Source organism: Kockovaella imperatae (assembly GCF_002102565.1).
Source record: "Kockovaella imperatae strain NRRL Y-17943 chromosome Unknown BD324scaffold_3, whole genome shotgun sequence".
NCBI lineage: Eukaryota > Fungi > Basidiomycota > Tremellomycetes > Tremellales > Cuniculitremaceae > Kockovaella > Kockovaella imperatae.
Genome location: NW_019028943.1, coordinates 898,568 through 912,950, shown reverse-complemented (window position 1 = coordinate 912,950; position 14,383 = coordinate 898,568). Strand labels below are relative to the sequence as shown.

Below are 14,383 nucleotides of genomic sequence, written 5' to 3'. Positions count from 1 at the left end.
CGCTCCCCGCTAGGTGATCAGAGTAGGTGGTGATGGTCAAACGTTGAAACGGAATGAATATGGTCGCGACGCGCGTGGCGAAATCAAAAGCGGCAAATCGTTTCAGAATCCCTCGTTGCACCTCATACATCCCCCCATACATCTATCTATGCTTGACCAAGCTCACCTAAAGCCTCTACAAATGACTTTGGGTTCATGATCTCTGTACTTCCATATGTGATCCTCTTGCCTCCGCCTCCTCCCTCTTTAGAGCTCCTATTAGCCCATTCTATCAAGTTGCCATATTCGACATATCCGCCACCTCCAACGACGAAGACTATCGCTTCGCCATATTGCGATCTAGTTCTCCCCTGGGGCGCTCTTGACCTTGTCGCTTTTGGGTCGAACATCAGATAGTCGTCTGTATCCTGCAAAGCCTGGGCTGCGGCAGTCGAGGGCTCCATGAGGGCTTCAACGAGCCGTGTAACGGTCAGCTCCTTCCTGGCTGGCAAGAAGTTTTTGACTCCAGAAATGAGATTGTCAAAGCCGACTCCCGAGATGCCTCCTTCGCGAAGACGGTCAGTGATCTGGTATCACAGTAAGCAACTTTCCACCCCGAATGCAATGTCGTAGCGACTCACCGAGCTACCGAGCGAGCTCAGACCCTTGGTCCACTCTCTGCCCTGGGTTGGCGGGGCGACCGGCTGACTCGCCATCATGGTCATTCTGGTCACTTCTCTGACCTTTTTAACGTATTCTAGTGCCGCAGTGTTGGCTCCATGCTCTTTCAGAATGCTCGTAAGCTCGGCAAGATCCTCTTTGGACAGTGTGGCGAGAGATAGGTAGTAGATGATGACTAGTCGGAGTTGATCTTCAGGAGTTGGCTTCGCTGTCTGCCCAGGCTCGTCTGTTTGACCCTTCAGTGTCGCCACTACTGTCGTCTTTGGCTGTCTTGATGCGTTCTCCTCGACCTGGAACAGATTGTCCAGGCCTCGCTCCTTGATGGCTTGGAGCAAGGCAGTCGCAATGTTCATGTGAGTGTCAAGAGTCTGTTTCCGTGCCGTCAATTCCGGAAGCGCGGTGATAGCCGTTTTGAGATTGGCTGTGTTGGACGAGAAGTCGCTGTGTACTGTCAGCTTTTGGCATTGAACAGGACACGCACATTTGGGACACGTCATTCACATCACTGATTCCTGTCGATCTGGTGATCTCTGCAGCGTCACTCTTGTACCTTCCCAACTCTGTGTCAATGTCCTCTGCGACCTGAGGGAATGGGTTCGGTGCGTTCTTGTCCCAGAAAAAGTCTTTAGAGTCAATATCGTAAGATTTTTTCTGTAAACGACCGTTCTCGGGCGACTGCAAATCAGCTGAGAATGGCCGCTTGACTAACCTCGACCGTCACCCTGTTCAGCTTCATATCTAGAACATCGTGCACCAGAGCTTGGTATGTCCAAGAATGAGAGAGCATTGGTATAAGATCCACGTTCCGGTCCAGTATAACGAGAACTAAGAGTCGGCTTTGGGACTCGCCTGGCTAACTTACGAGGTCGTTGCATCAGGTCAGCTTCTCTACGTTGAGAGGATGCCAAGTGATCTCTGAGTTTTTTCTCCAACTGCCGAGCAACCATCTCCGCCGCATTGCCTCTGGGACACCGGATGATAGGAACGACGCCTAATATTAGGACAATCTGCCTTTGACACCTACCCATGGTGATGATCACGCTCAGTAAGCCCTTGGCTATTCTATCCACTTCAGCTTCGATGTCGACCTCGCCGGCTTTCGGATCGTTGAGTACAACATAACTGGACCGACCCTTCTCCCTCTGCAGAAGCGAAAACAGGTTCGGTGAAGGTACCACAAAGTCTAGGAATTGGTCATGGACGGAAGTCACTAGTTGGCCAGTAGCGCCAGTCGGGTCACTTGCTAGGATCAGCGACGCTAGCTCCTCCAGTAGAGATCGAGGAAGCGCAGAGGTGAAAGAGAGGTGATATGAGGAGTAAAGTGGTGGGTCAAGGTCCTGACACCGCATGTCAGCAAGGTCGAGGCTGAAATCTTTGACGTGGGTGCCCACATCACACTAACCTTGGCTATTCTTCGGATGTTTTCCAAGGTTGGCGAAACGAAATACACTGCCGGCACGTCGGACAACGGTGGTCTCGGCGAATGCAATTGCATATGCAGTGTCACACCTTGATCCCTGAGATCCTGTACTCTCAGACTCGTCGCCAAGATATCCTTGCTCTGCTCATCCAGAATGAGTACCTTCCATATCAACGGTCCGGATGGTTGCTCGTCGACAGCAGGAGAAGCTGGACGAACGGGAGCGGCCGAAGTGGATGGCTGATTCAAGTTGAGGATAGTCAGCAAGGAGTCGACCTGCGATTGTAGCAGTGTCGGCCTGGTCATCCTGTTTTGTAGCTATGTGATCAACGGTTGCAAGTGAGTGTCATTCCAGCAGCGCAATGACAGACCGTGATGAGAGACCAATGACGTGGCATTGAATTTGTCCGATATCCCCGAGTCTGTTCAAAAGTTGAGTCCGCATTTGCTCTTCTCAACTTGTATAACAGTCACGATGGCAGTCGCGGGGCCGTTCATGGCCCCAGTTGACTATAACGACAAACATTATGTCTCTCAAAGTGTACCAAAACGAATGTGAGTGCCAGAGGCGGAATTGTCGTTGACCCTTCCAGCAAACACATTCAATTCCAACCATTCACACCTAAAGACATTGTCCGAATATCCGAAGTCGAAGTGACCTCGAATGAACTATACACGAATCATGAGGATGGAACCAGAACGACGGCCAAGGATGGTCCCCTTGACGCCCGAATGGTAAGGATATGTGTCGAGAATCAAGCTCAAATCGCCAGGGACCCAACGACAAGACTACCCACTGCCATACTTGTGGCGAAGAGGCGACGAAATGTGTTGGCCACTATGGGTATATCAAGCTTGCCTTGCCAGTATTCCACATCGGATACTTTCGTCCTACCATCAACATGCTTTCATGTATCTGTAAAGTGAGTGTTCTTCCACCCTTCACAACGCTCACGCCCAGACATGCTCCCGAATCCTCCTGACACCTGCCGAACGCACATTATACCTACAGCGATTCCGTCGGCCTCGCTTAGAAGCACTGCAACGTCAAGCAGCATCGAAGCAAGTGATAGCCATCTGCAAGAAGAAGGTCATTTGCCCTTACTGTGGCCAAGCAAACGGCATCGTGAAAAAGTCGGGGGCCTTGCGGATCAGTCACGAGCCATTTCGTTCGAACAAGACAGCCGATATGAAGGCCGAGGCGATGGCCAAATACGCCACACTCCTGGCCGAGTCGAACATCAGGATGGAAGCGCTCCAGAAGAAGTCAGATGACTTGAACCCATTGAAAGTTTTGGAGCTGTTTAAGCGGGTCTCGGCTGAGGATGCGGAACTGCTCGCCTTGCATCCAGAGGTGGGCCGACCAGAAGACTACATATGGCAATACATCTCAGTCCCTCCTCCGTGTATTCGTCCATCAGTCGCTTCAGAGTCTGGCAAGTGAGTTCCGGGTCGGGTGATAGCGCTGATGGCAAAGCAATGAGGACGATTTGACAGCCAAGCTCGCCGAGATTGTACATCACAACAAGATGCTCAAGGTGACGATGGAGCGTGGTCAGGGTATCGAGATGACTCTCGCCAATTGGGAAGTTCTTGGTCAAGCGGTTGCGTTGTATATCAATTCGCAGGCGCCAGGTGTCTCCGCACTAGGTGGCAAACCCATTCGTGGACTCGTCCAGCGTCTCAAGGGAAAGCAAGGTCGATTTCGAGGCAACCTGTCGGGAAAACGTGTAGATTTCTCCGCCCGTACCGTCATTGGACCTGATCCCAATTTGCGTATCGATGAGGTGAGCTTTCACGTCTAGTAGTGCTGATATTAAGGTCGCTGTTCCCGAACGTATAGCGATCAAGCTGTCCTACCCTGAGAGAGTTACGGATCATAACATCGGCCTCATGCGGCAATTGGTTGTCCATGGTGCTCGGATGCACCCAGGAGCCAACATCGTGCAGAACCAGGAGGGGGATCGATTGAGTCTGTTCGTGGTCAGGGATCCAGAGAAGCGCAAAGCCATTGCGCAGCGGCTCAAAATCGGCGACGTGATACATCGACACGTCCGAGACGGAGAGTGAGTCCATCTTGCAGACCTTTAGCTGACAGCAGTATCGTGCTCTTCAACCGTCAGCCGAGTTTACACAAGATCTCGATCATGTGTCACCGGGTCAAGGTCAGACCGTGGCGGACATTCCGACTGAACGAATGTGTTTGCAATCCGTACAACGCCGATTTTGACGGAGATGAGATGAATCTGCACGTGCCTCAGACGGAAGAGGCGAGAACAGAAGCACTCGAGCTCATGTCTGTGAAGAAGAATCTGGTCACCCCGCGAAATGGTGAACCGATTGTCGCAGCCATTCAAGATTTCATCACAGCCGCTTTCTTGCTCTCCCGTCGCGATCGATTCTACGACCGACAGCAGTTCACGCAGATATGCTCGTATCTAGGAGAGGAGCGGATAGACCTTCCGCCGCCTACGATTTGGAAGCCGGTTCGTATGTGGACTGGCAAGCAAGTGTTCAATCTTCTTATGCGGCCGAACAAGTCGAGCAATATCCTGGTCAATCTCGAAGCGAAATGCCGTACGATGCACAGTCCACCGGCGGGATATCTGCCTGACATGTCTACAAACGATGGTTACCTGGTCATCCGCAACAGCGAGATCATGTGTGGTGTGTTTGACAAGAACACTGTAGGAGATGGCAAGAAGAACTCGGTCTTCGGAGTCATCCTCCGTGACTATGGAGCAGAAGCCGCTTCTGCGGCTATGAACAAGCTTGCCCGACTCAGTGCTCGTTGGCTTGCGAATTTTGGATTTTCACTGGGTATCAACGATGTCATTCCTGGTCCCATGCTTCAAAACAACAAAGACAGCCTTGTCGAGGCAGCGTACGCAGATTGTGACGAGTTTATCGAAAAGGCAAAACGAGGCAAGCTCGACAACGCCGCTGGATGTGATCAGGAGACGACCCTGGAGCAGAACATCTCCGGAAAACTGTCTGGCGTTCGTGGGCAGGTCGGAGACTTGTGTATGAAAGATTTGAGTCGCCACAATGCCCCGCTGATCATGGCGACGTGCGGATCCAAGGGGTCGACCATCAACGTGGCACAAATGGTGGCTTGTGTCGGACAACAGATTATTTCTGGTAATCGTATCCCCAACGGCTTCCAGGATCGTTCTTTACCCCATTTCAGAAAGAAGTCAAAGAACCCTCCGTCGAAAGGTTTCGTCAGAAACAGTTTCTACTCTGGTCTCACTCCAACGGAATTCCTCTTCCACGCTATCTCTGGTCGTGAAGGATTGGTCGATACGGCAGTCAAGACTGCTGAAACGGGATACATGGCGCGTCGATTGATGAAGGCTCTCGAAGATCTCTGTACGCATTACGATCTGAGTGTCAGAAACTCTGTCGGAGGTATCGTTCAGTTCCAATACGGAGACGACATGTTGGATCCGGCTTGCCTGGAAGGTGATGCAACTCCTATCGAATACGTCCGAAGTTGGTCGCACGCACGTCGAACAGCACCTTCTTCCGGTCCCGCTTTGTTGCCTTGGGAGATTCTGCGCATCGCTGGCAGGGTCTATCCACCGGAGGCTTCTGGTAGCGGCAGACCAGTCGTAGACCCTGCATGGGCTGGGTGTCATGAAAAGTACCGCGCGGATACGTACAAATTTATCGCGGATCATATCGCAGGACCGTTGGCGTCTCAGCGAAAGCGATACGGATTGAATGATGCTACGACTAAAGGCCAGGCGGAGAAGCACAAGGACAAGCTGGTCTCCGACGATGGTGAGAGCCCTCGTTGCAGCATTTTAGCTGATCGTCGCAAGCTGCCGTTACTCGCACTCTTGAGAACAGCAAGGTCACGCAAGGTCAGCTCGAGCTGTTCCTCGACATCTGTCGGGTCAAGTACTTGAGGGCCAAAGTCGAACCTGGGTCCACGGTCGGCGCAGTCGGCGCGCAATCCATCGGTGAACCTGGAACTCAGATGACACTGAAGACTTTTCATTTTGCCGGTGTCGCCTCCATGAACGTCACTCTCGGTGTACCTCGTATCAAGGAGATCATCAATGCTTCAAAAGTCATCAGTACACCCATCATCACTGCTGAATTGGTCAACCCGCATAGCGAGTATGCCGCGCGTATCGTCAAGGGCCGGGTGGAGAAAACTGTCCTGGGGGATGTGAGCGATTGTTCTAAACTCAGCTGACACACCAGATCGCTTCTACGATAGGAGAGTCGTATACCGATGTCAACGGTTTCCTCGACATACGTATAGACATGGAGGCGGTACGCCGACTCCAGCTGGAGATCACTCTGGACTCCATAAAGGAATGCCTATGCAACACGAAGCTCAAGATTTCGGAAAAGGTGAGCAATCATGAGTCACGCTGCTGATGTCAGAGCTTCCTCCTGGACGATTCTGCTGCTCGACTCAGGATCTATGTCGACGAAGCTGGCAAAGACAAAGAGGGCATCTATGAACGAATCAAAGCACTGAAACGGGCCGTTGTCGATGTGCAGATCAAGGGACTGCCCCAGGTCGACCGAGGAGTCATCACTCGAGATGAGAAGGACAACTCCCGATGCAAGTTGTTGGTCACGGGGTATGGTCTCGCCGAAGTCATGGGGACGGACGGAGTCGATGCTCTTCGGACTCGAACCAACCACGTCATGGAAACCGCGGAGGTCTTGGGTATCGAAGCTGCCCGCCAAACCATCTACGACGAGATCCAGCACACCATGCAATCTCACGGAATGTCTATCGACCCACGTCACGTCATGTTGCTGGGAGATGTCATGACGTACAAGGGCGAGGTTCTAGGTATCACTCGATTTGGTGTACAGAAGATGAAGGATTCAGTCCTCATGCTGGCGAGTTTCGAAAAGACGACCGATCACTTGGTGAGAGGGGGATTGAAACATAAGCTAACGGCAGTTTGACGCCTCGCTCTTTTCCAAACGTGATGAGATTCAAGGGGTTTCAGAATGTATCATCATGGGAACACCTGCTCCTGGCTGTGGAACCTCGCTGTATGTGCTGCTTGCGGGGTTTATTGCTGATGACCAGGGCCTCAATCATCACCCCGGCACCGCTCATCGCGCGGAGGAAGAATCTCTTGTTCGAGTCGTCGTTCAAGGACGGCCAAGTATTATACGGTCATCTATAGCATGCATATTTATAGTGGCTTGCCAAGCACAGCCGGCTCGTCATGGACTGGTTCAACGGCAGCAACAGGTTCGGGTATTCCGCTAACAGGCTGGGGAGCGGTGACGCCAAGACGAGGATCGATGGCAGCTCGAACGGCTTGGTAGACCTCTTGAACGGGAGGAGACGAGTCGATCTGCCGTCAGCCTTGTCAGGATGTCAACACTTGCCTCGACGACCTTGTCCTTGCTGCGGTAGTAGTCAACCACAGGCATCGATGTCTCCTCGAACGTTTCTGTGGGATTAGCCATGAGCTACGGGAGGAGGGACGCACTGAATCGCTTTTTGATACTCTCTTCATTGTCGTCGCTTCTTCCAGACGTTTTGCCTCGCTCAAGTAGTCGCTCAAGCATGACCTCTTCGGTAGTCGCAATGAACAAAACGAAGGAAGATTGACAGACGGCTTCGTCAAACTTGATAGCCTGATCCATCTTTCTTGGGAACCCGTCGATCAAGAATCGACCTTTGCCTCCCTCCCAGGCTGAGGAAAGCTCGCTGCTGACGCTTGGAGGTTTGGCCAGCGTGTCTCGCATCGCATTCTCGAGGAGCTAACAGGTTAGGAGGATTTCGCAGGCAGAAAGCCTACTTTGACGGTGACTTCCATGGGGACAATCTGTCCTTCGACAATACATTGCTTGATCATATCTCCGTATTCTGAGCCTTCACGAGTCTGCTCTGCTCGTAAAAGGTCTCCAGCTGCGGTTGTCAGCCTTAGCATCATTGACATCACCTACCAGAGAGGTGCTTGAACCCATAGTCCCTCACGAGATTCTCACACTGCGTGCCCTTGCCTATTTCATCAGTTGGACATGGTACAATTCAACTCACCAGCGCCAGGTCCACCGAGAACAAAGATCACAGTGACCTTCTCATGGTCAAAAACTTCCGTCTCAGGAAGATCAGGCAGCGAGTCCTTGGTCGCAACGGGGGAGGCATCTTTTGGGGGCACAGCGGGATTGGAGCTGGCTGATGATTTGGGGGGAACGGCGGGAGACTCCGAGGCAACTGACTTGGAGTTACCTCCAAGGTGCAGCTTCTCTTTGAGCTTGTCGACGATGGTCATGGTGTTGGGAGTGTCGTGTTGTGAAGGTTCTAGTTGATGAGTAGTGGAGGAAAAACGTTGAGGCCAAGTGGCGCGCGGAGGATATCCGTACAACCGATTTATGCACTACATGTATGTCTCAGACCTCTATTGGCTGATCTCTATAGCCCTCAACATCACGTCGACTCATTTGAGCCAACACATCTCGACGACCATCGTATTCTATAGATCGCAATTGAGTCTCATAACATACTGAGGATTCAGTGAGATCCCACAGAATAGCTCTCACGTTTCTCAATCTTCATCAGAGATCTTGTAGTTTCCTCTTGCTTCTTACTCAATTGACGTAGGTGATGCGTCGGAATCCCATCAAAGTCTCCAGCGGGTCAACTCAGGGCGGGATCTGTCACTCACAAGTCTTGATGTTCCGAACGAAGGCACAGATCTCCTGTGGCGTCTCGGCATCCCCAGTGCTGAGGGCTGTCGATTTCTCAGTCCAATGGGAGAGGACGGCAAGCTTACCGTTTGTAGCAAATCTCATCAACTCGCCAGTCAGATCAGATATTCCAAGGATAAAGTCGTCGGGAGTCACAACGACTAACTACATATCAGCGACTTGAATCGAGCGGACGCACTGTATCGTCGGGTCCCTCTTCTTTCAAGGTATTTTGAATTTCTTGACAAGTGATCAACTGCCTATGTTCGAGATAATGCAAGAAGGAAATGCTCTCAATGAATTCTTCCAGCCCGGGGGATCTGATATCAGTCACGCCCCAGCCTCACAGCTTACATGTTCCTGTACCACCTCCAATAGCTTTCTGCGTCTGAGGTATCTCGCAATTCCGCAGATACTTGAGCAAATGACTCGACGATTTTTTGGACCATCGTCCTGGCTGTCTGGATATTCTTGTCAAATGCTGGTGTTCCAGGCAGAGTAGCACAGCGGTGCAAGTGAAAAATGACCTTTTTGGACTGTTGTGTGATGCTTCGAGAGAGAATGATCAAGCGTTCACGTCTTTCATTCTGCAAGCGTCAATACCGGCTGGTTGGTCCCCGAGAAATCACCTCTAAATCCAGCTGCTGTCGATAAGATGTAAAAGTATCAACTAACTGGTCGCGCCTTGACGGTCCAGCTTCTGCGATGGGGGCAGCCTCCATTATTACGTCGGCCATGCCAACAAGCTCCCCACGATGAGCACAAGTCTGAGGTCACAACTTCTGGCTGTACGGCTATGAATCACGACGAACACGTGGCGGGACATCCCTTCCATCTCCGCGCTGAGTATGGCCGTGACCGCGGCCGCTCTTCTCCGATCATCAATCACGACGTTGCATCCATAAGCGCACCATGACTTCCTTACGACGGCCCTCCGCGGCTGTGGGACGACCAGAATCCCAAGCGATAGATCCTCGACGCCCGTCAAATGCCCCGTCCAACCGAGATGCTCGCAAATCCCGTGTCGGGGACAAGATCAAGAAGCGCATGTCCATGCGTTATGCAGGTGGCTCCGAGGATTACACGCCAACCATCGCACCACCAGTTCCGGGTCTTCCAGTCCAACCTGGGTCTTTGTATCCCTTTGGAGGTTACCAAAATGTGCTTGAAGTCGACATGCCTGGGCCGAGCACGCGCATGCCTACGCTTGACGAGGATGAAGACCCTTACGGAGGAGTTCGGGAATCAGTCAATTATGATCAAATGACGCGAGGCCGTCAAGATGAGAGGATAGGGAGGCGTAGAGACGAGGAATCGGCTGATGAGTGGGACTTTGAGGAGCTCGGGAAGGACGGAGTGGATGTCGGTGCATTTGTCAAGAAGATGTTGATGGGCGCGGACGCCGACGAGAAGCAGCGATTTGAAGCTGCTCTGCAGAGGTACAAGCAGGGGACGGCCAAAGAGCTTCAGATCAATGTATTCAAGAAGTGAGTTGTCCCAATCAATTCCGTCTCTCACCTCTCAGCTATGCCGAATTTGTAAACATGTCAAAGGAGATCGCCACACTGGAGAACGACATGCTTGAGCTGAAAGAGCTCCTCGGTCAATGGAAGGATCTGCCCCAACTCATGGGGATGGAGGACAGTCTGGCGCCGACCTTGGACAAGGACGGAAAGGGTATGTCGTCGTCTCACTGTGCCTCATTGACGCATCAGTGCAACGTCGTCGGACCCAACGCAATTCTATTGCAGACCTGCAGCAAATGTACAAAGCCCAACTCAGCAATCTCTGGTCGACGGTCGAAGGGTCTCAGAAGTATCTGCCGCTGGTACCAGGGCGGCATCTGGTGTTTGAGACGCATCAGTTCGTGGAGCTCAACCCTGCCACATACAAGGCCAAGCAGAGCGTTAGCTTGTTCCTGCTGAACGACCTGCTCCTTATAGCCGGCAGAAGGCGCAGCAAAACGGGAGAGGGGGCTAGGGGTCGTATGGTGGCTGAGAAGTGCTGGGTCCTAGCAGACCTAGTAGTAGTGGACGTGAAGGATAGTGGAGGTACGCAGCTATACTTGATATAAGCTTAAAAGGCAGACCTCACAAACGCTCTCAAGATCCGACGAGGAAAAGAGAGCAGCGTCTACCGTACTGCCAAAATGGAGGACAAAAAGGCGCTATTATCTGCCTTCCGTCAAGTCTCACAGGAGCTGTCTGAGAAAAAGCGCAAGGAGAGTGAAAAGGAACAGCAGAAGCGCAAGAGCATGTGGCAGGAAGTGAGCGCCTGGTCCAGCTTGTGCTCACCTGTGCCCACCTTTCAGACTCCCGCTTCTCCCAGTCTACTAGGCAGTCGACCGTCATCCATGATCATGACCATGGCGGATTCAAAGGACATGCGATGGATCGAAGACTTTGGAGACGAGCTCACCATGGCCATTGCAACGCGAGACTGGGAAGAGGCGGTGCAGCAGGTGGAAAAGGGTGGGCCCAGACTTCTCGACGCCTGCTGACGTACAGGTAATGGTCTCTTGGAAGTAGCGGCCCCCAATGAGGTTGCTAAAGAGATGCTCTCGTCCCGACTCGACCACCTTACATCCCGGTTGTCTTCTCAAATGCTTCATCAGCTCGCATCGCTGGAAATTCGCAAAAGTGGAGCTGTACGTCTCATCGGGCTGCTTGCGCGCATCGGCTCGGCGGAAGAGGCCAAAGATACTTTCCTCAAGGCAAGACACCAAGTGATGATGAAGCACATACGGGATATCCGAAGCGAAGGGGATATCAGTATTTACATCAATGAGCTGGCCATTGTGTGCTTCACCGTCATTCGACACACTGGTGATTGGTTCATGACGGCATTTCATGAGCAGGCTTTGGCTTCTGGTAAGCGCAATGCTGCTTCAAATCGCTTACGCCAGCTTTCGTTACGTGGGCTAAGGAGCAGATTGGGACTTTTGTGGATTTGTTCCGACGCCAAGTGTACATTCCGACCGTCGACGCAAAGACTGCAGATGAGTGTCTGAAGGTGACGGCGACGACTAATCGCAAGGTGGGATAATGCACCCCTTCAGCAATGCTGACGACAGCTTCTTCGTGATGTTGGTCTTGATTTCACTTTCCTGCTCGCAGCTCTGGGTGACGAGACCCGGCCTCATCCTTCATTCACTGCACCAACCCCGGCTCCGCACACAATGATCTCTCTCGAGGAACTCGAACAGTCTTTCAACGCAGCTTTCTCACCCGATGACGAATATGAAGAACCACCATTGACCGGTACAACTGCACCTCTGTCCCTTAACCCTAGATCTCCTCGGCGGCGCATGGCGTCAGATACCAATTCGGCGAGAGCGACGCCGACTCTTGAGACTCCACCACGTAGCACGAGGAGGAAAGAGTCGAGATCTGTGGAAACGGATGAATCTCTGCGTTGACGAAGTATGATGCATGGTTTAGGCAAACATTTTGCTGTATGCTTTCCGCTCTTTCTCGAGCCTGGCTTTCTTGGCCACCTCGACGTTCTTCAACGCTCTGCTAATGTTCGCATCACCCGGCACAGCTTCTAAGGCCTCTTTCAAGTCTTTTGTCGCACCATCCTCATCTTTGAGGGCCGTCTTGGCAAGAGCTCGACGATACAATGCTTTGCCCTTTTCTTCTGGCGTGAGGTCGGACACGGCTAACGCTTTGCTGGCGAGGGTGACGGCGAGCGAGTTGGCTGGAGGATCAGACTTGAGAGCCGCCAAAGCCGAGTTGGTGAGGAGGGGGATGCGCCTGAGAGTGAGGAACGTTCTCGTGAAATACACTTACAATTTGCGTTGGGTCTCTGCTACTGCCTTGTCTGTTCCATCAGGGAGCACAGGATTCTGGTCAAGATATCTCAAAGCCTTTTGATATTTGCCAAGTGCTTTGGCAAAGTCACCAGCTTTGAACGCCCTTGGATCCACGTCAGGCAAGCTCGCGGTATCCCACTCACGTCGTTCCGACTTCCTTGAGCTTTTCGGCAGCGGTGGCACATTCTTCCGGCTTGTCTACATTGATAGATTCCTCGTCTACCGGGTACTCCTCGTAGGGATCTTCGCCTTTCGAATCTTGAATTTTCTTTCGCTCTGCTTCAATATCTTCCTTGCTCAAGACACCAGCAGCCGCGATTGTGACTGGCTCGTTAGGCTTGTCAGAGGTTGTTGGAATGTTCTCGATTCGTCTGACAAGAGCCTTGCCAGTGACGACTTGACCAAAGACGACGTGCTTGCCGTCAAGATGAGGAGTGGGAACACTGCGACTCTTCAGCATGCTTCCTCAACATCTCTCCCTACGTGGTGATAAAGAATTGACTGCCGTTGGTGTTGGGTCCAGCGTTGGCCATAGAGAGCAGCATCGGCTTGTCATGCTCGTGGATGAAGGCTTCGTCTGGACAAGTCAGTGAAAACTCTGATTCGTTGGCATACCTTCGAACTGCATCATCAGCATGATTCCCGCCTGCAAGAGCTCACCTTCTCTCCGTAAATCGAAAGACCACCCGTTCCATCTCCTCGGGTGAAATCTCCAGCTTGGAGCATAAAGCTAGAGTTGTGAGTGAGGGCAGAGTAGAAGGACCGTATCGCCTACTCACCCCTTGATACATCTGTGAAAGCTCGAGCCGGCATACGCGAGCTTCACACCCGCATCATTCGTCTTGTCGCCAATGCAGAGGGCTTTAAAGTTCTCGGTAGTCTACAACGAAATCAGCGGCATCCCAGCATATCACCTTGCCTTGGGCAAATAAGCGGAATAGAGCTCGAACGTGATTCGTCCGGCTGGCTGACCTGCAATCGTGATATCGAAGTAGCAGTAGTCTGTCATCCTGAGCTCAGTGCTAGAGGTCAAGATTGCAGAGGGCATCTCGAACATTTCAATTCCAGCATCTTCGATATTCTGGGGCTCCGCACGCCCTCCAAGACGCAAGTTTCAACTCGATTCACCTCATGTCTCATCATGCTCACGCGCTTCATTCAGCGTGCATCGTCCCAGCGTCATGACAGAAGCCTTGGACCGTCCCAATGGTCAGTCAACTCCTCAAGATGACCAGATCATCGACGCTCCCCCGGAACTCGAAGCGACTCTCGCTCGGCTGTCTGCATACCGTAAAGTCCGAGGCGTCATGATTCTCTCTCGGGGAGCATCGACGACTCAACGAGCAGATGGTCAAGCTAGTGCTGGAGAAGCATCTCAGTCAGGGATCTTACGCCGGACGGGATCCGTATTTGAAGGGAACGGAGGGGAGAAATACGCGAGCGCCGTTGAGGATATCGTTCTGAGAGTGGGCAAGGCGGTCGCGAGCTGCGAGGAGGGAGTGAGTGGGACGTCGAAGGTCTGAGCTGACTATCTAGGATGAGGCAAAGCTCATGCGCATACGGACGAAACGACACGAGCTCATCATCACGCCGAGTGAGTTTGTCTAATGAGGTGTGTTCGAGCTGATTCCTTGCAGATGATCGATATCTGTTGGTAGTGCTGCAAGATCCAGAGTCATGATCAATTGTGATAAGAAACTACAGACTTGACAGGGCATTAGTCAAAGCATCTGACGTGCCAGGACATGAGATCACGCTTGCTCGCTGCTCAGACATCGCCGTAGACACTGCGCGGACTCTCGCCT

The 14,383-nt window shown here is 52.2% G+C and overlaps 7 protein-coding genes across 7 annotated transcripts; 3 read left to right on the top strand and 4 right to left on the bottom strand.

Moving 5' to 3' along the window:
• Nucleotides 1-109: 109 nt before the first annotated feature.
• BD324DRAFT_598512 (Sec1-like protein) lies at nucleotides 110-2,413 on the bottom strand. Its single transcript, XM_022013890.1, has 7 exons — nucleotides 2,063-2,413; nucleotides 1,685-1,997; nucleotides 1,523-1,651; nucleotides 1,370-1,485; nucleotides 1,142-1,335; nucleotides 621-1,101; nucleotides 110-566 (listed from the first exon to the last, which is right to left on the bottom strand). Exons 1-7 carry the CDS (start codon nucleotides 2,384-2,386, stop codon nucleotides 147-149), a joined length of 1,977 nt encoding a protein of 658 aa, XP_021873055.1. The 5' UTR covers nucleotides 2,387-2,413; the 3' UTR covers nucleotides 110-146.
• A 163-nt stretch (nucleotides 2,414-2,576) lies between these two features.
• Nucleotides 2,577-7,248, top strand: BD324DRAFT_576837 (putative DNA-directed RNA polymerase iii largest subunit; the record flags this gene model as incomplete). Its single annotated transcript, XM_022013218.1, has 12 exons — nucleotides 2,577-2,635; nucleotides 2,674-2,815; nucleotides 2,854-3,003; nucleotides 3,042-3,520; nucleotides 3,558-3,867; nucleotides 3,902-4,146; nucleotides 4,182-5,866; nucleotides 5,908-6,260; nucleotides 6,296-6,448; nucleotides 6,482-6,982; nucleotides 7,017-7,111; nucleotides 7,149-7,248. The coding sequence occupies 12 exons, from the start codon at nucleotides 2,577-2,579 to the stop codon at nucleotides 7,246-7,248; spliced, it is 4,272 nt and encodes a 1,423-aa protein (XP_021873054.1).
• A 9-nt stretch (nucleotides 7,249-7,257) lies between these two features.
• On the bottom strand, nucleotides 7,258-8,349 carry BD324DRAFT_576541 (adenylate kinase-domain-containing protein; the record flags this gene model as incomplete). Its single annotated transcript, XM_022013195.1, has 6 exons — nucleotides 7,258-7,422; nucleotides 7,451-7,521; nucleotides 7,561-7,834; nucleotides 7,873-7,982; nucleotides 8,021-8,077; nucleotides 8,115-8,349. 6 exons carry the CDS (start codon nucleotides 8,347-8,349, stop codon nucleotides 7,258-7,260), a joined length of 912 nt encoding a protein of 303 aa, XP_021873053.1.
• A 64-nt stretch (nucleotides 8,350-8,413) lies between these two features.
• Nucleotides 8,414-9,526, bottom strand: BD324DRAFT_618770 (Translin). The gene is made up of 7 exons (XM_022015082.1): nucleotides 9,394-9,526; nucleotides 9,119-9,351; nucleotides 8,964-9,084; nucleotides 8,851-8,929; nucleotides 8,743-8,808; nucleotides 8,618-8,704; nucleotides 8,414-8,580 (listed from the first exon to the last, which is right to left on the bottom strand). The coding sequence occupies exons 1-7, from the start codon at nucleotides 9,499-9,501 to the stop codon at nucleotides 8,468-8,470; spliced, it is 807 nt and encodes a 268-aa protein (XP_021873052.1). The 5' UTR covers nucleotides 9,502-9,526; the 3' UTR covers nucleotides 8,414-8,467.
• On the top strand, nucleotides 9,527-12,212 carry BD324DRAFT_618768 (hypothetical protein). The gene is made up of 8 exons (XM_022015081.1): nucleotides 9,527-10,251; nucleotides 10,290-10,441; nucleotides 10,480-10,815; nucleotides 10,852-11,030; nucleotides 11,076-11,235; nucleotides 11,272-11,634; nucleotides 11,670-11,800; nucleotides 11,838-12,212. The coding sequence occupies exons 1-8, from the start codon at nucleotides 9,677-9,679 to the stop codon at nucleotides 12,180-12,182; spliced, it is 2,241 nt and encodes a 746-aa protein (XP_021873051.1). The 5' UTR covers nucleotides 9,527-9,676; the 3' UTR covers nucleotides 12,183-12,212.
• On the bottom strand, nucleotides 12,201-13,587 carry BD324DRAFT_641355 (cyclophilin-like domain-containing protein; the record flags this gene model as incomplete). Its single annotated transcript, XM_022017417.1, has 7 exons — nucleotides 12,201-12,519; nucleotides 12,556-12,681; nucleotides 12,722-13,021; nucleotides 13,062-13,174; nucleotides 13,239-13,308; nucleotides 13,358-13,458; nucleotides 13,498-13,587. The coding sequence occupies 7 exons, from the start codon at nucleotides 13,585-13,587 to the stop codon at nucleotides 12,201-12,203; spliced, it is 1,119 nt and encodes a 372-aa protein (XP_021873050.1).
• Nucleotides 13,588-13,759: 172 nt separating this feature from the next.
• On the top strand, nucleotides 13,760-14,259 carry BD324DRAFT_649276 (hypothetical protein; the record flags this gene model as incomplete). Its single annotated transcript, XM_022017964.1, has 3 exons — nucleotides 13,760-14,077; nucleotides 14,115-14,172; nucleotides 14,216-14,259. The coding sequence occupies 3 exons, from the start codon at nucleotides 13,760-13,762 to the stop codon at nucleotides 14,257-14,259; spliced, it is 420 nt and encodes a 139-aa protein (XP_021873049.1).
• Between the last annotated feature and the right edge of the window lie 124 nt (nucleotides 14,260-14,383).

Excerpts from the sequence above, each read along its gene's own strand:
- BD324DRAFT_598512 (XM_022013890.1), bottom strand. The coding sequence starts at position 2,386 with ATGACCAGGCCGACACTGCTACAATCGCAGGTCGACTCCTTGCTGACT. Across the intron at positions 1,336-1,369 it reads TGAACAGGGTGACGGTCGAG|TCGCCCGAGAACGGTCGTTT; the intron begins GTTAGTCAAGCG and ends GCTGATTTGCAG. Across the intron at positions 567-620 it reads TGAGCTCGCTCGGTAGCTCG|ATCACTGACCGTCTTCGCGA; the intron begins GTGAGTCGCTAC and ends CTGTGATACCAG.
- BD324DRAFT_618768 (XM_022015081.1), top strand. The coding sequence starts at position 9,677 with ATGACTTCCTTACGACGGCCCTCCGCGGCTGTGGGACGACCAGAATCC. Across the intron at positions 10,442-10,479 it reads CTTGGACAAGGACGGAAAGG|TGCAACGTCGTCGGACCCAA; the intron begins GTATGTCGTCGT and ends TTGACGCATCAG. Across the intron at positions 10,816-10,851 it reads GGACGTGAAGGATAGTGGAG|ACCTCACAAACGCTCTCAAG; the intron begins GTACGCAGCTAT and ends CTTAAAAGGCAG.
- BD324DRAFT_618770 (XM_022015082.1), bottom strand. The coding sequence starts at position 9,501 with ATGGCCGACGTAATAATGGAGGCTGCCCCCATCGCAGAAGCTGGACCG. Across the intron at positions 9,085-9,118 it reads TGGAGGTGGTACAGGAACAT|ATCCCCCGGGCTGGAAGAAT; the intron begins GTAAGCTGTGAG and ends GACTGATATCAG. Across the intron at positions 8,809-8,850 it reads GATGAGATTTGCTACAAACG|CCCTCAGCACTGGGGATGCC; the intron begins GTAAGCTTGCCG and ends AGAAATCGACAG.